This window comes from Scardinius erythrophthalmus, assembly GCF_964197995.2.
Source record: "Scardinius erythrophthalmus genome assembly, chromosome: 12".
NCBI classification, from domain to species: Eukaryota; Metazoa; Chordata; class Actinopteri; order Cypriniformes; family Leuciscidae; genus Scardinius; species Scardinius erythrophthalmus.
In genome coordinates, this window is record NC_138232.1 from 43,168,779 (window position 1) to 43,191,278 (window position 22,500).

The 22,500-nt window shown below is 42.4% G+C and overlaps 2 protein-coding genes across 4 annotated transcripts in view; both read right to left on the minus strand.

The window, feature by feature from the left end:
* The window catches only part of tab1 (TGF-beta activated kinase 1/MAP3K7 binding protein 1), a 22,114-nt gene extending 11,493 nt beyond the window's left edge, over window positions 1-10,621 (minus strand). Inside the window, exons 1-4 of the mRNA XM_081380549.1 lie at window positions 10,542-10,621; window positions 8,707-8,837; window positions 6,474-6,624; window positions 5,674-5,760 (exon numbers count right to left, since the gene is read on the minus strand). Coding sequence (XP_081236675.1) covers window positions 5,674-5,760; window positions 6,474-6,624; window positions 8,707-8,837; window positions 10,542-10,613 — 441 coding nt within the window. The 5' untranslated portion in view covers window positions 10,614-10,621. The remainder of the gene's footprint in view (window positions 1-5,673; window positions 5,761-6,473; window positions 6,625-8,706; window positions 8,838-10,541) is intronic.
* A 752-nt stretch (window positions 10,622-11,373) lies between these two features.
* The window catches only part of syngr1b (synaptogyrin 1b), a 12,516-nt gene continuing 1,389 nt past the window's right edge, over window positions 11,374-22,500 (minus strand). The window contains exons 2-4 of one of the 3 annotated variants that reach the window (XM_081381475.1): window positions 20,714-20,948; window positions 19,188-19,333; window positions 11,374-13,663 (exon numbers count right to left, since the gene is read on the minus strand). In XM_081381475.1, the coding sequence (XP_081237601.1) occupies window positions 13,436-13,663; window positions 19,188-19,333; window positions 20,714-20,948 (609 nt within the window). In that variant the 3' untranslated portion in view covers window positions 11,374-13,435. Of the gene's footprint in view, window positions 13,664-14,881; window positions 16,870-19,187; window positions 19,334-20,713; window positions 20,949-22,500 lie in introns of those variants that run through there. The other 2 variants (XM_081381477.1, XM_081381476.1) reach the window with 2 other exon arrangements.

Here is a 22,500-nt window from a genome sequence, read left to right on the forward strand (position 1 = left end):
TGTGTTTCCCTGTGTCAGCTGTGTTGTGTTTACCTGTGTCAGCTGTGTTGTGTTTGCCTGTGTCAGCTGTGTTGTGTGTTTACCTGTGTCAGCTGTGTTGTGTTTGCCTGTGTCAGCTGTGTTGTGTGTTTACCTGTGTCAGCTGTGTTGTGTGTTTACCTGTGTCAGCTGTGTTGTGTTTGCCTGTGTCAGCTGTGTTGTGTGTTTACCTGTATCAGCTGTGTTGTGTTTGCCAGTGTCAGCTGTGTTGTGTGTTTACCTGTGTCAGCTGTGTTGTGTGTTTACCTGTCAGCTGTGTTGTGTGTTTGCCTGTGTCAGCTGTGCTGTGTGTTTGCCTCTGTCAGCTGTGTTGTGTGTTTGCCTGTGATAGCTGTGTTGTGTGTTTCCCTGTGTCAGCTGTGTTGTGTGTTTCCCTGTGTCAGCTGTGTTGTGTGTTTGCCTGTGTCAGCTGTGTTGTGTGTTTGCCTGTGTCAGCTGTGTTGTGTGTTTGCCTGTGTCAGCTGTGTTGTGTGTTTGCCTGTGTCAGCTGTGTTGTGTGTTTGCCTGTGTCAGCTGTGTTGTGTGTTTGCCTGTGTCAGCTGTGTTGTGTGTTTGCCTGTGTCAGCTGTGTTGTGTGTTTACCTGTGCCAGCTGTGTTGTGTGTTTGCCTGTGTCAGCGGTGTTGTGTTTCCCTGTGTCAGGTGTGTTGTGTGTTTGCCTGTGTCAGCTGTGTTGTGTGTTTACCTGTGCCAGCTGTGTTGTGTGTTTGCCTGTGTCAGCGGTGTTGTGTGTTTCCCTGTGTCAGCTGTGTTGTGTGTTTCCCTGTGTCAGCTGTGTCGTGTGTTTGCCTGTGTCAGCTGTGTTGTGTGTTTGCCTGTGTCAGCGGTGTTGTGTGTTTCCCTGTGTCAGCTGTGTTGTGTGTTTCCCTGTGTCAGCGGTGTCGTGTTTCCCTGTGTCAGCTGTGTCGTGTGTTTGCCTGTGTCAGCTGTGTCGTGTGTTTGCCTGTGTCAGCTGTGTCGTGTGTTTGCTTGTGTCAGCTGTGCCGTGTGTTTGCTTGTGTCAGCTGTGTCGTGTGTTTGCCTGTGTCAGCTGTGTTGTGTGTTTCCCTGTGTCAGCTGTGTCGTGTGTTTGCCTGTGTCAGCTGTGTCGTGTGTTTCCCTGTGTCAGCTGTGTCGTGTGTTTCCCTGTGTCAGCTGTGTTGTGTTTGCCTGTGTCAGCTGTGTTGTGTGTTTCCCTGTGTCAGCTGTGTTGTGTTTATCTGTGTCAGCTGTGTCGTGTGTTTACCTGTGTCAGCTGTGTCGTGTGTTTGCTTGTGTCAGCTGTGTCGTGTGTTTGCTTGTGTCGGCTGTGTCGTGTGTTTGCCTGTGTCAGCTGTGTTGTGTGTTTCCCTGTGTCAGCTGTGTCGTGTGTTTGCCTGTGTCAGCTGTGTCGTGTGTTTCCCTGTGTCAGCTGTGTCGTGTGTTTCCCTGTGTCAGCTGTGTTGTGTTTGCCTGTGTCAGCTGTGTTGTGTGTTTCCCTGTGTCAGCTGTGTTGTGTTTATCTGTGTCAGCTGTGTCGTGTGTTTACCTGTGTCAGCTGTGTCGTGTGTTTGCTTGTGTCAGCTGTGTCGTGTGTTTGCTTGTGTCGGCTGTGTCGTGTGTTTGCTTGTGTCGGCTGTGTCGTGTGTTTGCCTGTGTCGGCTGTGTTGTGTGTTTCCCTGTGTCGGCTGTGTCGTGTGTTTCCCTGTGTCAGCTGTGTCGTGTGTTTCCCTGTGTCAGCTGTGTTGTGTTTGCCTGTGTCAGCTGTGTTGTGTGTTTCCCTGTGTCAGCTGTGTTGTGTTTATCTGTGTCAGCTGTGTCGTGTGTTTGCCTGTGTCAGCTGTGTCGTGTGTTTGCCTGTGTCAGCTGTGTCGTGTGTTTGCCTGTGTCAGCTGTGTTGTGTGTTTGCCTGTGTCAGCTGTGTCGTGTGTTTACCTGTGTCAGCTGTGTCGTGTGTTTGCCTGTGTCAGCTGTGTCGTGTTTACCTGTGTCAGCTGTGTCGTGTGTTTACCTGTGTCAGCTGTGTCGTGTGTTTACCTGTGTCAGCTGTGTCGTGTGTTTGCCTGTGTCAGCTGTGTCGTGTTTGCCTGTGTCAGCTGTGTCGTGTGTTTCCCTGTGTCAGCTGTGTCGTGTGTTTCCCTGTGTCAGCTGTGTTGTGTGTTTCCCTGTGTCAGCTGTGTCGTGTGTTTGCCTGTGTCAGCTGTGTCGTGTTTGCCTGTGTCAGCTGTGTCGTGTGTTTCCCTGTGTCAGCTGTGTCGTGTGTTTGCCTGTGTCAGCTGTGTCGTGTGTTTGCCTGTGTCAGCTGTGTCGTGTGTTTCCCTGTGTCAGCTGTGTCGTGTGTTTGCCTGTGTCAGCTGTGTCGTGTTTACCTGTGTCAGCTGTGTCGTGTGTTTACCTGTGTCAGCTGTGTCGTGTGTTTGCCTGTGTCAGCTGTGTCGTGTGTTTCCCTGTGTCAGCTGTGTCGTGTGTTTGCCTGTGTCAGCTGTGTCGTGTGTTTGCCTGTGTCAGCTGTGTCGTGTGTTTGCCTGTGTCAGCTGTGTCGTGTTTACCTGTGTCAGCTGTGTCGTGTGTTTGCCTGTGTCAGCTGTGTCGTGTGTTTGCCTGTGTCAGCTGTGTCGTGTTTACCTGTGTCAGCTGTGTCGTGTGTTTACCTGTGTCAGCTGTGTCGTGTGTTTGCCTGTGTCAGCTGTGTTGTGTTTATCTGTGTCAGCTGTGTCGTGTGTTTACCTGTGTCAGCTGTGTCGTGTGTTTCCCTGTGTCAGCTGTGTCGTGTGTTTGCCTGTGTCAGCTGTGTCGTGTTTACCTGTGTCAGCTGTGTCGTGTGTTTACCTGTGTCAGCTGTGTCGTGTGTTTGCCTGTGTCAGCTGTGTCGTGTTTGCCTGTGTCAGCTGTGTCGTGTGTTTCCCTGTGTCAGCTGTGTTGTGTGTTTGCCTGTGTCAGCTGTGTCGTGTGTTTGCCTGTGTCAGCTGTGTCGTGTGTTTGCCTGTGTCAGCTGTGTCGTGTGTTTCCCTGTGTCAGCTGTGTCGTGTGTTTGCCTGTGTCAGCTGTGTCGTGTTTACCTGTGTCAGCTGTGTCGTGTGTTTGCCTGTGTCAGCTGTGTCGTGTGTTTCCCTGTGTCAGCTGTGTCGTGTGTTTGCCTGTGTCAGCTGTGTCGTGTTTACCTGTGTCAGCTGTGTCGTGTGTTTACCTGTGTCAGCTGTGTCGTGTGTTTCCCTGTGTCAGCTGTGTCGTGTGTTTGCCTGTGTCAGCTGTGTCGTGTTTACCTGTGTCAGCTGTGTCGTGTGTTTACCTGTGTCAGCTGTGTCGTGTGTTTACCTGTGTCAGCTGTGTCGTGTGTTTGCCTGTGTCAGCTGTGTTGTGTTTATCTGTGTCAGCTGTGTCGTGTGTTTACCTGTGTCAGCTGTGTCGTGTGTTTCCCTGTGTCAGCTGTGTCGTGTGTTTGCCTGTGTCAGCTGTGTCGTGTTTACCTGTGTCAGCTGTGTCGTGTGTTTACCTGTGTCAGCTGTGTCGTGTGTTTGCCTGTGTCAGCTGTGTCGTGTTTGCCTGTGTCAGCTGTGTCGTGTGTTTCCCTGTGTCAGCTGTGTTGTGTGTTTGCCTGTGTCAGCTGTGTTGTGTGTTTGCCTGTGTCAGCTGTGTCGTGTGTTTGCCTGTGTCAGCTGTGTCGTGTTTACCTGTGTCAGCTGTGTCGTGTGTTTACCTGTGTCAGCTGTGTCGTGTGTTTGCCTGTGTCAGCTGTGTTGTGTTTATCTGTGTCAGCTGTGTCGTGTGTTTACCTGTGTCAGCTGTGTCGTGTGTTTACCTGTGTCAGCTGTGTCGTGTGTTTACCTGTGTCAGCTGTGTCGTGTGTTTGCCTGTGTCAGCTGTGTCGTGTGTTTGCCTGTGTCAGCTGTGTCGTGTGTTTGCCTGTGTCAGCTGTGTTGTGTTTGCCTGTGCCAGCTGTGTCGTGTGTTTGCCTGTGTCAGCTGTGTTGTGTTTATCTGTGTCAGCTGTGTCGTGTGTTTGCCTGTGTCAGCTGTGTCGTGTGTTTGCCTGTGTCGGCTGTGTCGTGTGTTTGCCTGTGTCGGCTGTGTTGTGTGTTTATCTGTGTCGTGTGTTTGCCTGTGTCAGCTGTGTTGTGTGTTTATCTGTGTCAGCTGTGTTGTGTTTATCTGTGTCAGTTGTGTCGTGTGTTTGCCTGTCTCGGCTGTGTCGTGTGTTTGCCTGTGTCGTGTGTTTGCCTGTGTCGGCTGTGTCGTGTGTCGGCTGTGTCGTGTGTTTGCCTGTGTCGTGTGTCGGCTGTGTCGTGTGTTTGCCTGTGTCAGCTGTGTTGTGTGTTTCCCTGTGTCGGCTGTGTTGTGTGTTTCCCTGTGTCGGCTGTGTTGTGTGTTTGCCTGTGTCGGCTGTGTTGTGTGTTTACCTGTGTCGGCTGTGTTGTGTGTTTGCCTGTGTCGGCTGTGTTGTGTGTTTGCCTGTGTCGGCTGTGTTGTGTGTTTCCCTGTGTCGGCTGTGTTGTGTGTTTGCCTGTGTCGGCTGTGTTGTGTGTTTCCCTGTGTCGGCTGTGTTGTGTGTTTCCCTGTGTCGGCTGTGTTGTGTGTTTCCCTGTGTCGGCTGTGTTGTGTGTTTGCCTGTCAGCTGTGTTGTGTGTTTACCTGTGTCAGCTGTGTTGTGTGTTTCCCTGTGTCAGCTGTGTTGTGTAGTTACCTGTGTCAGCTGTGTTGTGTGTTTGCCTGTGTCAGCTGTGTTGTGTGTTTGCCTGTGTCAGCTGTGTTGTGTGTTTGCCTGTGTCGGCTGTGTTGTGTGTTTCCCTGTGTCAGCTGTGTTGTGTGTTTGCCTGTGTCAGCTGTGTTGTGTGTTTGCCTGTGTCGGCTGTGTTGTGTGTTTACCTGTGTCAGCTGTGTTGTGTGTTTACCTGTGTCAGCTGTGTTGTGTGTTTGCCTGTGTCGGCTGTGTTGTGTGTTTACCTGTGTCAGCTGTGTTGTGTGTTTACCTGTGTCAGCTGTGTTGTGTTTGCCTGTGTCGGCTGTGTTGTGTGTTTACCTGTGTCAGCTGTGTTGTGTGTTTACCTGTGTCAGCTGTGTTGTGTGTTTACCTGTGTCAGCTGTGTTGTGTGTTTACCTGTGTCAGCTGTGTTGTGTGTTTGCCTGTGTCAGCTGTGTTGTGTGTTTACCTGTGTCAGCTGTGTTGTGTTTCCCTGTGTCAGCTGTGTTGTGTGTTTACCTGTGTCAGCTGTGTCGTGTGTTTACCTGTGTCAGCGGTGTTGTGTGTTTACCTGTGTCAGCTGTGTCGTGTGTTTACCTGTGTCAGCTGTGTTGTGTGTTTACCTGTGTCAGCTGTGTCGTGTGTTTACCTGTGTCAGCGGTGTTGTAGAAAAGAAAGTGCAGAGCTGAAAGCACCAGAGTGACTGAAGGATTGCCGTAAAGCAGTATCTCTGGTCGTACGATGTGTATGATGTCATTGACATTTTAAAAGACTTTTTAAAGCAAATAAGTGACTGTAAATAATCTAACACCCAGCCATGTGTAATTTCTTTGCATCTCCTTTCGAATACAACATTCAAATTACTAGACAACTAGGAAGACTCTCTCACACTGTGTCACGCCGCGTTCCCAACGCTGTTAGAGCGACATACACCGGTATTGGGGATGATCATATGATGTGAGTTTCTCATGTGTGTGTGTGTGTGTGTGTGTGTGTTCACCTCAGGAAGCTGTGTTTGTAGATTAGCCTTCTCCGCGAGCGCGTCATCAATCGTCTCAAAGTAGCTCTTCTCCACAACATCGAATGCCTGTGAGTGTAAGACACGCTGATCATCACATGACGGAGAGCTCAGTGACTTTCAAGGACTTCAATCAGAGATCGCACTTATCAAACAATATCTTTATTATCTTTCAAATTCTAAAAAAGGTAAATGGATATATAAAAATAAACTAAAAAAAAAATTGTACATATAAAGTGCAGCGGATGCAACGACTGTGGAAACTTTAACCACTGAAAGGATTCTATGGCAAAGATATCGCTTTCCTTATTCAAACTGATTTTTTTCTCCCATAAATATATGATTGATCTGAAGAATAAAAGCTGTATCATATACTCTGATATTTATGAGCAATATCACATTCATAGCCATGCGAAATGCCTCTATATCTATATCAGACGGGCTGCAGCTTCATTATGTGTGGAAAGATTGTTTTATCGATAAAATGAACACTAATTTCTCATATATGTCATTCAGTAATTCAAGCGGTTTCAAGGGTTTTCCAGGACTTACATTTCAAAGTCAAATTCAAGCATTTTAATACAAACCCTGGGCGGAGCTATAACCTGTCACTCACATGAGATCAGCCAATAGCAAACCACAACCATCAAATCAATTCCCCATAACACAATCAAGCCCCGCCCACATTTGTTCAGAAGCGTTTCACTCGATATATACGACACAATAGAGGAGAGAAGACTTGTGTTTCATGTCGACTCTAGAACTGTGGCCGGGTCTGGTACCTGTGAGAGGATCCTGCGCAGGTCTGAGTCGGTGAGACCGGCGCTCAGCTGACCCAGCAGGAGCTCGGCCGTCAGACACTGAGACACGAAACTGGACACGCGACTGCCGTCGTACCCGTTAAACACCCCGTACAGGAAGCAGAACTCCGTGCTGAGGAGGAAACAGGACGTGACATCACTGACTCCGCCCCTCTGGTGCTCCTTGTGTGACGGTCAGAATTTCATTTTTTATTTCATGAATGTACTACATTTTAGTTTGACAATGTTTTTTATTTAATATTTTGTCTTTTAAGGGGATTTTATGGTACTAAATTATATTTATGCTGTATTTTTAATCCATTTATTCACTTTTTGAGCATAAAAAATTACATTTCCAACTTAAACTGTCGTAAATCTTGAAAGCTTTAGAGCAGGGGTCACCAAACTAAGGCCCGCGGGCCGACTCAGGCCGGCCACCCCCCTTTGACTGGCCCCCCAGCCCCTCTGCCCCCCACTACTTGAACCGGCCCTATGAGGCAATCCCCAAAAGTCGTCATGGACGGTATGTCATGGTACGGGCGTCACAGTTTGGTGCATACATCTACACGGAGAATACAAGGTATAAAAATAAATAAAACTTGCGTGCAATTTAATTAATGTAATGCGGAACTACTGTTAGATATGCGGATTCTTAGGGACACCTAATCTGTAGCTCCGCTTTAGCTCTGAAGCTCTGAAGCAGGCTGCGGTGTAAAGATTGCAATGCTGGAATATGTTGAGAGAGAGGTGTGGGCGCGATCGAAAAGTCGTAAAGTGTTTACTTATATTTGTGTGTGTGTGTGTGTGTGTGTGTGTGTGTGTGTGTGTGTGTGTGTGTGTGTGTGTGTGTGTGTGTGTGTGTGTGTGTGTGTGTGTGGCGCGGCCGCGATCGAACAGTGGAAACATAAAAACATACTCCGTCATTTAGTTTATGCAGGACATCATTCAAACTGCAAAATGATTAAGTTAGGCTACTGTTAATTACATTTTTAAGGAAAACAAATATATTAATCTGAAATGTAGCACATTAATTTTCAATTAATTCAGGTACAATTACCAAACATATCAAGGTATTTTTATTAATTGAATTAATGAACTAATTATATAAAACTATTGTCATGCACTACAAATAAACTGGTTCTATGCCTTTACTTTATTAATAAAACTTATTTAAAAAAAAATACAAGGCTTAAGACATTTATTTTTCTTTTGGTGGTCCAGCCTGAGACATGCACAAGCCTTCTGCATTTTTGTTTTGCTTTTCCCTTCATTGTACCCAACCGTGATGTCTGAACCGAGGTATGAACCAAACCGTGACTTCTGTGTACCGTTCCACCCCTAAAAGAGAGTGCAGAGTTTTCAAAGAACAGTGGACCAACGATTATTTGTGAAGAATAACTTTAAATAAAACAAAGTGTGAAGACTCAAGTCTCAATTACAACTTTTGCAAACCACTAAAGATAAACAAATATGTGCCAGGAATCAAGTGTTGATATAGTAGTGTGGATATAGTAGTGGGGATGGCTGTGCCATGCAGGCTAGTAATCTCTACTACACAATGAGGCCTGCTGGTGGTCATTTTGGTCTGGGTCATACAATTCTATGTTAAATAGCTGACCCGGCCCCCCATCACAGTCAGGAACGATAATGTGGCCCCCAGAGAAAAAAGTTTGGTGACCCCTGCTTTAGAGCGACAGACTGAAGTTTGATCTCTTTTTAAAGACGACACTTGGCAGATTATTGCTGAAGTGAAAAAGTTAAAGAATTTTACATATGTATTGTTATGAGAAATGTGCAAAAATACTATTTTAAATTTTTATATGAAGTATATATTTTCAAAAACATGTTTTACTCTAAAACTGTGAGAAAATCAAAGCCATAAATCTAAACAAGCTGTGTTCCAAATATGGGCTTGATATCTCAGGAAATGATCTTTCAGTGAGAGTGTGTTCGGCTGCAGTAACTCGTCTCACATTCATTTACAATGCGCTAAACAATACAAGAGGGACTATTTTTAACAGGACCATTTAACCTGTTCGAATCATGTCTGTGATTTTTTTGTGTGTGTGTGTGTGTGTGTGTGTGTATGTGTGTGTGTGTGTGTGCGTGTGTGTGTATGTGTGTGCTCACACAGTAAGTGCCAAAACCTTTACCAAGTGTCGTACGATTCCGAAAACCCAAATGTTTTATGTTTGGCAGAGCACCAGAGGTTCACCTGAAGCGCAAGTGTCCGTCTTCGTTCGGGTGGCTCTGGGTCCCCTTCCCGTCGGGCCCGTATGTGCAGTTCGGGGCCGATCCGACGCCACACAGCTGACAGAGAGGAAGATCATCGGTCCAGCTCTGATGCTGCAATCACACAGAACACACACATCTGACCATCACAGAACACACACATCTGACCATCACAGAACACACACATCTGATCCATCACAGAACACACACATCTGACCATCACAGAACACACACATCTGATCCATCACAGAACACACACATCTGACCATCACAGAACACACACATCTGATCCATCACAGAACACACACATCTGATTCATCCGATATTTATTCATTTTGAATTCATTTTTAATGTTATTGTTATCGGCCTGATAAGAAAATTTGGCTGGTATATTAAAGCCGATGAATAATGTATTGTTTCCCTCAGCTGAGACGCTTCAGATTCAACACGATGGTTTTGAATTGCTTGAAAATTTGATTGAAATCACTTCAAAAAAGGGAAATACGGTTAAGATGCAACATGTGCAGCGCTGGTCTGACATATCGGCTACATAAAACTATAATGAGAACATTATAATTGTGTGTTTGGGACATTGATTTTAATGGTGAGACTTTTGTTTTTGTAATCAGGCTCTCAAAAATTACATAAAAATCTGGATTTAGATTTATCGGCTAATATATCAGTTATCAGCTTTCAAAATAAAGAATTATAAGATATAAAAATATAAATATAAAGAATATAACATCTTCATGTCGTTGCATCCGTAGCGTTTTCTCCTTCATTTCACAGGGTCCTTGTTATTCTTACTATAGTATTAATAGTAAATTATGCATGATTACAAGAATCTAGCTATACATTAAGTTCATGTTGTTAATTAATATTACTCAGCTCAGCATCTATGTGTGTAATTATGCTGTCACAATGACACCTTATAATAATATCTAGGCCTATATATTCAAATATAATATCTAAACATTCTTAAATCAAGATAAATCTACTTAAAAGTCTTGTTTTCTGAAAATGTGCGGGTTTATGAATAAAACTAGACGAGTCAAGATCGTTGAAATGAAAGTTTGAAAGTTTTATAAGCTTTAAATTTAGTCATGTGGAAAGAGACAGAAAGACATTGCTAGCATCAATTACCATGTTTTGGTAGCATCATGTTTAAACAGGTTTCTACTAGCATGAATTAACATGTTGCTAACATGAATTACACAGTGTGCCTTTAACTATCACAAGCTCTACTAATGGACTCCGAGAAATACACTTAATTCAAAGGGAAAACAAGATGATTTTTCTGACACCACATATTTGTTCATATTTTAAGCACAAACTCACTTCACTTTCAGAAAACAAGATTTATTATCTGAAGTAAAAGTATCTTGTTCAAAGAATGATTAGATATTTGTGCAGAAAAACAACAGACTAACGTTACATAACCTTCGATCATTTAAAAAACCCTTTTAGACTTTCAGGCATGATTTTATATAAAAATGTCTTGACTAGCTTTTATTTTCTTTTGTAAACACTGATGTAGGTCCAGCGACTGTCAGTTATTGTGCTAGAGTGTGTAATATTACATGATAAAGTAACACTTCAGTCCACTGAAAAGAGTAAACAGCGGAATTAATGCAGTAAAGACAGACATGTACTGTAGTAACTGTAGACTGTCGAAGCTCAACACACTGAATAAGCACTAAAACTCCAGATTAATTAACTTATGGCACTTTTAATACGCGTGTGTGTTAAATTTATAGACTATCCGACAGTAAAAGAGTAATAATGAGTGTTGATGATTAGAGAAAAGGACTTTCTTACGCTTTGCATCAGACTCCTGCGCTGCGCCGCCATGTTGGCCGGAAGTGAGTGCGCATCAGATCTACAGCTCATCTGTGCGCATGCGCGACTCAGGTTTACACCAGCTCCATGATTTAGAGATCAGTCCGGTTCCTTTATTTTCTTTTTCTATCACAAAACAACGCTCTATAATTCCAGTAGAAAACTATGGAACATAATTTCCGCCACATAACAAACATAAATCATGCTTGGTAAATCAATAATTATGACATAAAAAGTCTAAATCATGACATAGTCATTTGTGAGATAAAAAGTCGAAATCATCACGTAAAAAATGTACATTATCATATACTAAGTCATCATTTTTTACTTTTTAAGTCATAGTTATGATATAAAAAGTCAAAAGTATGACAAAAAGTCATAAATATGACACACAAAGGTATAATTATTCAATTAAAAAGTCGAAACATGGAGATAAAGTAACAATTAAGACTTTCTAAGTCATGATTGTGACGTTTCTTGACATAATTTAAACTTTATTTCATAATTATGACTTTTAAAGTCGTAATTTCAACATTTCATCTCATAATTATGACTTAGTATGTTATAATATCGAATATAATATATGTTATATATTTTCTCATAAATATGACGTGCTGAATTCAGAACTGCACAGCCTTCTAGAAAGATTTGGGAAAAATAGTAATAGTATGTTTTGGAACTCAGCATTAGTGTCATAATTTTGACTTTTTATGTAATAATTATGACCCTTTTTATCACATAATTCATAGCAGCAATAATTATGACTTACAATTTTTCTCATGTGGCAAATGATTCAGTTTGATTTCACAGCCCATTTTAATGCCATAAACATACATCTTTTTATTATCCATGCACATTTATTTAGATGTATATATTAAATAGTAGATTTACATACAGCATGTATTAGCATAAACAGTGTTCACAGTTTTCCCGTCGAAACGGGCTACTTTTACCGCTGTTTTTTTATTAATTGACTGCGGGATGAAACCGTTCACAAACGCATGTGACGTCATGTTAAAAATGCTTGGACATCCATTCAAAAACACTCTTCACAAAGATAGGATTGTGTTTATTCTCCAAACATCGCCTGACCGGCGTTCAGCATCACAACACGGACGTTTTTAGACATTTGTCGAAGCCTTTATTGTCACTGCTTGAGGTTGTACACACACAGACACTGGAGAATATCTTAAAATATAATGAAAACAACAGTCAAAACGGACTCGATTTACTTCCTTGATACATACTCCTTTTCTTATTATAAATGATTAATAAGTGACATTCTAGATTAAAAAAAAAGTATAATAATATTTTTCCTCATGATTTAATGAAAATGCAATTACTTGCTCCACCACTGAAACAACTTTCCTTTCTCGCTGACGTCATCGACCCCTCGTGTTTCTCAGCCTCATTATGGATTATTCATTACACATTATGGAAGTAAAATGAATTGTGAAAGGCATTTCATGTGGACTTTAAAGATCAGCTGCATGAGCGCACACTGCTGACTCCTGCAGATGCTGACGACCCTGACCCTGAAAACACTGACAGATGAACACAGAAGCGTCTGGGACAGGATTGGTTCTAGAGTCTGACCAATATTAATCTATAACTCACATTAATGCTGACCTGGGGTGTAACTATACCTCCAGGAGAAAAATATGCAGGCCCATTCACACCACATAATAAGCATGCTTTGGTAAATTAGAATTATGACATAAAAAGTCATAATTATGACTTAACCACAATTGTGAGATGAAAAAGTCGAAATTGTCACAGGCGGTTGCTGGCAGACAGATGAGGAAGACGGATAATATCCAACACGAAGGTTTATTCACAAGAGATCCAACAACAAGGCAAACAGAGAGCAACACACACTGAACACTGACGACACTGAACTCAACAGAACTGAACATATACAGGTGTTGATGATGAATTTACAGGTTTCAATATTCATACTGTTTACACATGACTCAGTAAAGCCCTGACATTCGGTTCTATTTATTTAATGAATCATAATGCGATCGTATTATCCAACGCACTATTATTATGTTTGAGACATCAGCCACTGGTCGATGACCATAATGTTTGTATAAACTGTAGGTAACAACTGGTAAAATGTACATCTAGGTCATAAAAACCGTAATATTTTCTTCTCAGCATGTCATCAATTATCCGTGAGCGAAATCTCCTCCCATCCGTCGTCTGATTGGGCTTTCGCAAGGTTTCCTGGGTAGTTAAAGTGTGTGGAGCCTGCATCTCTGCGGAAGACCGCTTCAAGGGCACACAGGGGGCGCTGCTGAGCACACTCCAGAGCGGTAACATGCTGAATGGGACGGACTCGAGGACTCGGCGAGCACGCGCAATTTAAGTCCACGAGACCGAAAGTCCTCATGAAGTGCGCCATTTGGGACAGGGCCTAACGAGTCCATGTGGTGTGAGAGTGACACTTCTAATGTCATAATTGTGACTTAGTATGTCTTAATTTACTGCAATTTCAACTGACGTAATTTGACTGACTTTTCATTCATAAATTCAACTGTCAACATTTAAAAATTTTGTCATAATTTCACCTTTTCATCTGATAAATGACTCAATTTCAAGATTTCATTTCATAATTTTGATTTTTTGTCAATTTTAACTGTCATCATTTTGACTTTGATGTCTTAATTTAACATTTTTATCATAATTTCGACTTAATAATTAACCCCTTTTCAATTTCAACTGTCATAATTTTGACTTGTCATCTCAAATATGACTTATATGTCACAATTTCAACTTGATTTCTCATGTGGCGGGACTGGGCTTCCATCTGTTCGCTCAAGGTCAGTGTGAGTAATTAACGCTCACCTGATTAATTTACACTAATGACCTCATTTATAATGTAAACCATGCATGATTTCTACTGTCATCAATGCATTAGTGTAATCTTCAGCGGCTCCTCGGGTCAGTTCTCCTGCCGCTGGCTCCCCTCTGACCCGCCGGACCCGCCTCCGGTTCCCGCCGGACTCTCGCCGGAACTGTAGGGCTCGTCCAGAGACGGGTCGGTGTAATCCTGCGAGAACAGCAGAACCCGCTCCCAGTTTATACCCCTGACCCGGCTGCAGGACGGGTGTTTTAACATGTGCATGATGGATTTGGGTTACATTCAACGTAAAAAACAAAAACAAAAAGACAATTTGGGGAAGGATGAGGAAAATATGATATGAGGAAAAACAAGAAAGATAACATTCAGTTTGATTAGTCAGAAAACAGAAGCTTAAAGGGATACTTCACCGATTAGCATTAAGTTTTGTATCGGTAGAAACCCGGTAGTATTGTCGAGTGACGTGCTTCCCTCCCGCATGTCCCCCTGAGACCAGAGATTTCTGCACTGTGTGTTTGAAGAAAACCTCAGATGACGCTAAATCTTAGTTTTGCGTCATCGGAGGCTTTTTTGTCCAGAGGCGGAGACTCCAGCCAGTAGGAGGAGCTCGTTATGCATTTCTTCAACCCGCCCATAGGGGGTGCAATCTCACGATAAAACAGCGTCTTTTCAGTTTCGAGTCACTAGTAGCCTAGGGCTGCGTTCCAGTCCACTTTTAGACACGCACTTCCCCTCGGGGGAATCCCTGCGCCATTTTGAAGTGAGTTCCACTTCGTGAAGTGGACGAGGGAAGTTTATATGGACAGATCCTCGTTCCCTCGATTTTGACCGAGGGAGCGAGTCTACTTCATATGTACACTTCAGGCACCTATATGTCCCACAATGCAGTACGACTGTGACGTCACCACATATCTCGTCTAATCACAAGTGATCAAGGGCTGAGGACGTTCCAGTTCAGCCCACCGCAGTGTCCGCCAGTAGAGGGCGCTCGTGCAGCGTAAGCAATGACGTACATCCGAGTGAATGAGACGGAGGGAAGTTAGCGAGTAAAGGGCGCGACAATTTTGGACTGGAACGCAGCCTAGTCGTATCATTTCTCCCGATACTGCCCTCTGTAACCGGTAGGCGTGGCTTGGCCTCGTAGGGCATCGAAGCAAGTGCATTCTGGGAGTTGTTGTCTTTCATCCAAATGAGCCAATAATACATTTTCTGACTTTTCTCAGTCTAGAAGGCACCAACTTCTAAAATAATTTCACATTTCTACTACATAAATGACCCATTTTAAATACACATTCATCTTTCCAGCGGTGAAATATCCCTTTAAGTTCAGGCCCGTTCACACCAAGGACTATAACTATAAAGATACACTCTAAAAAATCTTGGGTTATTTTTTCTACCCAAATCCTGGGTTGAATCTTTTAGGTCATTTTTTTGCTTTATTTTTTCAGTGTTTGGGTAGACGTAACAACCCAGTGTTGGGTAGTTGGGTAGACTCCGTCAAAATGGTGCATGTCTTCGGTAAAATACAGGTTTGAGTACATTTTATTTTATCTATAAATTTGTAATTGTGCTGTATATCATTTAATTTTATGCAAAGCAACATACAGAGGCGCGATGAGAGTCACCTAAACGAGTGTCGTGTCTTTTCGTGAGATCGAAACGCCCCGATGCCTTGCATAGAATTTTATGATTTTATTAAAAAAGATACAGAATATAAATATGTATGATGTTAAATATTTTCTCAGAACTGTGCACTGATTGTTTATGGCCAGGTTGTGGAGTCAGTCACAGCATATTTCGGCTATGAGTGAAACTGAAGCAACATTCACACCACAGCAATAATGACACTAGATTAAAAAGTTCGTCAAGACCAAATTTAAGATGGCTTGAGAAAGTTTGGACCATAAAGTTTGAAAAAGTTTAAAGTAGTTTAAAGTTTAAATTAGTTTAAAGTTTAAAATCATTTGAAGTTTAAATTAGTTTAAAGTTTAAATTAGTTTGAAGTTTAAATTAGTTGAAGTTTAAAGTAGTTTAAAGTTTGAAGTAGTTTAAAGTTAAAAAGTTGTTAGGGTGTTTCTAGTGGGTTTCTAAAGTGTCCTGGGTGGTTGCTAGGGTGTTCTGGGTGGTTGCTAGGGTGTTGCTAGGCGGTTGCTAGGGTTTTCTGGGTGGTTGCTAGGGTGTTGCTAGGCGGCTGCTAGGGTGTTTTGGTGGTTGCTATGGTGTTGCTAGGCGGTTGCTAGGGTATTCTGGGTGGTTGCTAGGGTGTTGCTAGGCGGTTGCTAGGGTGTTCTGGGTGGTTTCTAGGGTGTTGCTAGGCAGTTGCTAGGGTGTTTTGGTGGTTGCTATGGTGTTGCTAGGTGGTTGTTAGGGTGTTCTGGGTGGTTGCTATGCTGTTGCTAGGCGGTTGCTAGGGTGTTTTGGTGGTTGCTATGGTGTTGCTAAGCGGTTGCTAGGGTATTCTGGGTGGTTGCTAAGGTGTTGCTAGGTGGTTGCTAGGTTGTTCTGGGTGGTTGCTATGCTGTTGCTTGGCGGTTGCTAGGGTATTCTGGGTGGTTGCTGTGGTGTTGCTAGACAGTTGCAAAGGTATTCTGGGTGGTTGCTAGGTGGTTGCTAGGGTGTTCTGGGTGGTTGCTAGGGTGTTGCTAAGCGGTTGCTAGGGTATTTTGGGTGGTTGCTAGGGTGTTGCTAGGCGATTGCTAAGGTATTTTGGGTGGTTGCTAGGCGGTTGCTAGGGTGTTCTGGGTGGTTGCTAGACGGTTGCTAGGGTGTTCTGGGTGGTTGCTATGGTGTGGCACAGAGAAACAATATTAATGGAATCACTTTTTCCAGCTGATGATAAAAACATAATATGCATAAAACTGCAGCGATTATAATAATCAGAACGACATTATATTATAATGTCGTTCTGATTATTATAATCGCTGCAGTTTTGTCGTCTGTCGCTTTAAATGCTCGCGCTCATCAAAGCAGGATGGATTCTAATTAAGCCAATCAGAGAGCATTTAAAGCGACAGACGACAAAACTACAGTGATTATGATAATCAGAACGACATTATATGTTGGTGCAGATGCTTATATAGTTAACGTTCTCGGTGTGAACAAGCTTTTACAGTAACGACAGACAGACACATGAACATCAGCACAAGTATCTCCAAATCATCTTAATGATTATCTTGTTTGACTTGGAAATATGGAATTAATATTTTCAGCGATGGTGCTGTTGTTTCGTTGCACATTAGCAACCGTACGATCTGCACTGAACACCAGCGTGTAACTGTTAATCCTGAGTAAAGACTCTATAAAGAGCTTCTGATGTATTCTTCAGCAGGACAGCGGAGGCTCGACTCGAACGTGTGTATGGGTGTGTGTGAAGAGCTCCTCGTACTCCTCTTCGAAACACACACGCTTCAGTCTCTCCAACGAGAGCAGCGTAAGGCCTCCCTGAAACACACGTGCACACGCCTGAATAACCCACAGCTCCGGGAACGAGTGCTTAGCCGCGTTTCCACCGAAATTACCCGGAACAATTTGTCCCAGGAACTTTATTCCCCCAGACCTGTTGCTGTCTGCGTTTCCACCGCGGCCTAAAGCACGTGAAGATTAGGCAAATTAGTCCGGTGACGTAGGACTGCGCGCTAATTTACAGTTCCCGCTGGATTTATCCTCTGAATTTAAGCGTAATAAAGCCTGAACCTCGTCGTTGGTCCATCGGTCGTATTTTTTAAACTTGATTGTTGATTTGAATAGCAGACGCCTGTTCCCGCACGCGCCGCAACAGATTTGAAATAAAATGCTGCGTGGCGTCAACCAATCAAAATGCGGCGTGAACTCGACCAATCAGCATGTTCAGTGCACAAGTCCCGCCCCTGAAAGTTCCTGAACTTAGAAAAAGTACTACCTCAAAGGCAGAGACTTTCTGAGGGGGAAATATTTACCCGAAACTTCATTTAGACCCGATTCCTGCGGTGTAAACACACTAGCCGTGGCTTTAAAGGGGCGGGCGGCTGTCGGCCTGAAGCTCTGCAGCGCTTCACTAACACACGCCTCTCTGGAACAGCGTCACATCATTTCACCAACAAATGGCAGGTTTATCATAAAACTAATCAGAGAGAAATCACTGGAAACAGCAAGATCGCAAAACGAACATGATAAAAGTGACCGTTCGCTGGCATTTTTGGTGTTTACTTGAATATTTAAAGCCCAAGCATCGATGTTTTACCACAGGTTTACAATAAAAAGTGATTCATTGATCATAATGAATTAATCTGTGTCAAAATTGCACATTAGTCACACAGAAATAAAGTGGTTTACCGTTAGGTCTATTTAAAAAAAGAAACAGGACAGACTTCCTTATTCAGTCGCGTCTGTTTCTGCTTATTTGGTAAGTTAGTTACAGGACATATTTACGTTACATTTAGAAAGAATGATCATTTCTACAAATATGCCACCAAAAATATGACCTGATGAGCTTTAGCATCTCTCCCAGTAGACTAGTTATATTTTCAAATCAATTAAGTGCAATTTTGACACAGATTAATTCATTATAAATCTCTTTTTATTGTAAACCTGTGGTAAAACATCGATGCTTGGGTTTTAAATATTCAAGTAAACACCAAAAATGCCAGCGAACGGTCACTTTTATCATGTTTCACTGTCTCACTGTTTCCAGTGATTTCTTTCTGATTAGTTTTCTGATAAACCTGCCATTTGTTGGTGAAATGATGTGTGTGTGTGAGACGCTGTTCCAGAGAGGCGTGTGTTAGTGAAGCGCTGCAGAGCTTCAGGCCGACAGTGTGTTTTGGGCCCGGCGCTACAGACCCGAGGCTATGAGCCCGGCACGGCCCGCTTAAAACGGGGTGGTTGATTATGATTTGACTTTTCTAACTGTAGTTAGTGTGTAATGTTGCTGTTTGAGCATAAACAACATCTGCAAAGTTACGACGCTCAAAGTTCAGAGCAAAGGGAGATATTTGCTTTTAAAGAAATCTCTTTTTAAGGACTACAACAAACGGCTGGTAGAGACTACACCACATTCCTCCTGGGTTAGTGACATCACCAACCCTAGAATTTACATAAACCCCGCCCCCTTGAACATGATTTATAGATTATCAAGACAGAATATGCTAATCAATGACTAGAAGATAACTCCACATCAGCTTCATAAATCCATCAACTAACCATTCAGAAATGTCCTGTTGCTTCTACATGTTGTCTCTTCTTCTCGAGTCTCTCCATCATTGTCCGACTCCGGTTTGAACATTAAAGGCTAAAAGTTTTAGATAATTTCAGTGCATGTGTGTGTGAGGTAAAAGGACACAAGCTGTTGAAGCTCCACCCCCTGCGCCGGGAGCAGCAGCTCATTTGCATTTAAAGGGACGGACTCAAAAAGTGACAATTTTAACATGCTATATAAAAATATCTGTGGGGTATTTAGAGCTGAAACTTCACACACACACACACTCTGGGGACATCAGAGACTTATTTTACATCTTGTGAAACGGATATTATACCACCCCTTTAAAGCCCTGGCTCGCACTGGCCCGACAGTGGAAACGTGGCTAGTTGTGACGTAATGAAGCCTCGTTTACTGAAATCACTTGCCTGTTTGATACACGCTTCGAGCCACTGATTCGGAAGAAAAGATTCGTAAAGGTTTGGAAGCTTCATGAAGCAGTGTTTTGAAATGGCCATCACTAGTGCCTAGATCCTGCGGTGGAAGCGCGGCTTTATGCTCGTGTTTAATGTAAGCAGGTACAGACCCAGGAGAAGATGGAGAAGAAGGAGAAAGCGATGGCCGCTCGAGCCGCGTCTCCTCCCGCGAGCAGAGGATTGTCCTCCGGCTTCGACTCCTGCCACTGATTAGCCAAGAAACAGAAGCCCACGAACCACATGAAGGACCAGAACGCTGGAACAGAGAGACGTCCACACAGAAACTGGAAGGTCAAGGGCATTTTTATACATATAGCACCTTAAAACAATACGCTTCACAGAGGACAATAAAAAGAGAATAGCAAACATTCGTGCAAATACAATGTTAAAAGAAATGAATAAAACTGATCTAAATCTGTTAAGCAAATGAACTGCAACATAGCCAGTAAAATTAACCAATAAAACATGGCCTGAACTATAAAAAATTATTGTGATTTCAACAGTAAAAGATGAAAAATAAAATTTGTAAAAAATGCTACTGTTATAAACTGTTAATCGGTTAACAGAAAGTTTCTGTAGGCTACCATTTACAGTGAATAACTGTGATAGATCTAACCGTACATTTAATGAAATTTTACAGTAAAATACCATTAAATTTAAACCCGTAAATTGACATTCCCACAATTCCCTGCGTGACACTTCACATTTGATGTATTTTTGTTGAAATAACTGTTTCTTCATAGTTTTTTCTGAGGGTTTTATGTTACATTTAATGCTGTTAAATTAATGTTTATTGCATTTTTTAAATTTCATGCGTGTTACCATTAGTGTTTGTGTGAATGACACTGTCCAGCTTATTAACTCTCTCCTGGAAAATCTGCTTGTGATGAGCTTTGATTGATCATGTGACTCTCATCTCCACTGTGATTGGTGGTTGTCAGTGTATTACAATGGTAAAAAACAGATATTAGTACTTCAATAGATTCGGCAAATTAACATTATATCAGTTAATGAAAACTTTTTTTACTGTAATTTTAAATAAAACCTAAGATGTTGCTACCGTATTTTTAAGAAAAATTTCTGGCAACCACAGCTGCTGTTTTTTACCGTAAATTTAACTGATGTTTTTTTAGTTTGTTTTTTTAGAGAAAAGGTACGTCTTCAAGGATGATCCACAGTTCCACAGCTTTGGAGTTACACTACGTGGCCCACACAGAAGAACATGAAGAGTTGAATAAAGTCGTTATTTTTGTGTTTTGTGTGCACAAAAAGTATTCTCGTCACTTGATAAACTTAAGGTTGAGCCGCTGTAGTCACTCGGACTATTTTAAACATTGTCTTTACTAACTTTCTGGGCCGGCAAGTTTCAATAACAGAGAAGCCTATGGAGGAGTGAGACAGCTCTCAGATTTAATCAGAAATATCTTAATTAGTGTTCCGAAGATGAACGAAAGTCTTACGGGGTTGAACAACATGAGGGTGAGTGCATGATTACTGACAGAAGTTTCATTTTTGGTGAACTAACCCTTTAATACCTTATCAGAGGAAGATCTACGAGATCTCTTTAAATGCAAAAGTTAAAACCTTTGACATGCTGATGCTGATTTAAAAGCGCTACAGTGAGGCTCTCTCGTACCTGACGTGCACAGGTCTGCCAGCACGGCTCTCCTGCGGTGTTTGACGCTGATCTGAGGCAGACCCGCGTCCACAGCCAGGAACAGCACACCGCTCGCGAGGCCCAGCGAGCCCAGGCTCACCGCCAGCGAACAGGCCTTCTGGTTCCGGTTGAAGATGCAGAACTGCTCCACCTCATCGGGCCTGTTGATGTAGCCCTCGTTCACGACACAGCCGAGGATCACCAGCGAAAACAGCTGAGGAGAACACACACATCTGCGAATGAGCGTCAGAAGGGTGTGCAAGCGTGTTTCTGCCACGGAATAAAAAAGCATTTTAATCTCACAGTTCTGACTATTTCTAGCAATACCGAGTTTATAAGCGATCTATCTCACAGTTCTGAGGATGAAAATAAGTATTGCGAGTTATAAACTTGTAGGATAAAGTAAAAATAGCAATACCTCAGAAAACAAGCTTCCAAAACAGGGTCCAATATTATTTTATTTTTCATTGTTATTTATGCCAGCTTGTTTCCGCCACAGAATAAAAAATTAGAATGGTAATTGCGACTTTTTATCTCACAATTCTGACTTTTTTTCCCTTACTCACTTAAAAATGTTGGGTTAAAAATAACCCAACGAATAACCCAACTGTGGATTGGTATAGCACCTTCCCAACTGTGGGTTATTTTAACCCAATGCATTGGGTTAAACTCCAGTTGGGTTAAAATAACCCAACAGTTGAGTTAAATATTTATTTTTAATAACGGTTATTATTTTTAACCCAACGGTTGGGTTACACAAATAACCCAACGTTTTTTACTGTGTAGAATCACACTTTATAACTCGCAATTCTGACTTTATAACACGCAATTAGGAAATATAAAGTTAGAACTGCATAATATAAACTCACAATTGTGAGATGAAAATTGGCAATTATCTTTTAAAATGTTTTATTCTGTGGCGGAAACCAGATTCCATAGTTATTTGTGTACTTCTAGTTACAGCACATTTTCACAATACAGTGAACTCTGAAACCTTAATAGATAATATTTGATTTCTTCGGATATGAGCAATATGAGTTTTTGATGAGTGGGCCGTATGATTAAAACGTGTTGAGGATTTACAGTTTTTCTCAATTGTTTACACACAAATACTCAAGCACCAACTCCCCTAAACTAATTCTGCTAAACTACAAGCACAACTCCTGCTTCACATGTTTTACTCTGAGCACATCAGTGTTCAGCTGGTTCTTATAAATGTCTGTTCATGTGTGATGGTTTGTGTGTGTCATCTGAAAACAAAATACCATTTTGAGAAGAAATAACATTGTTTTGAATGTAAAGTTCCACTGTGCAGGAGAATTGAGGGGTTTTGCCCATTTTGTGTGCGTAGAGTTCTAAGAGTATGAGGCATGCTTTCAGGAAATGTGTGTAAAACAATCGAAACTGTAATAGTAAAGCAGGAGGAAACAGAGAGTGTGTGAAGCGAGGAGACTGTGACGGTTTGTCTTCAGCCGAGCGAGAACAGAAACACACAGGTGTGAAAGACGACGCAGAAACACACCCAACTTCCCTCTCTCTGACACCGCAAGCGTGTTGAACACACACTGCGCTCAGATGTGGAGAACTAATGACTTACTGGAGTAAAGAGGAAGCAGATTGTGTGTACAACGATAAAATACATAACACACAAATGTAAAATTGAGTAATTTACAATTTTTTACACAATATTCACTCAGGACAAGTGCTGTGTGTGTGTGTGTGTGTGTGTGTGTGTGTGTGTGTGTGTGTGTGTGTGTGTGTGTGTG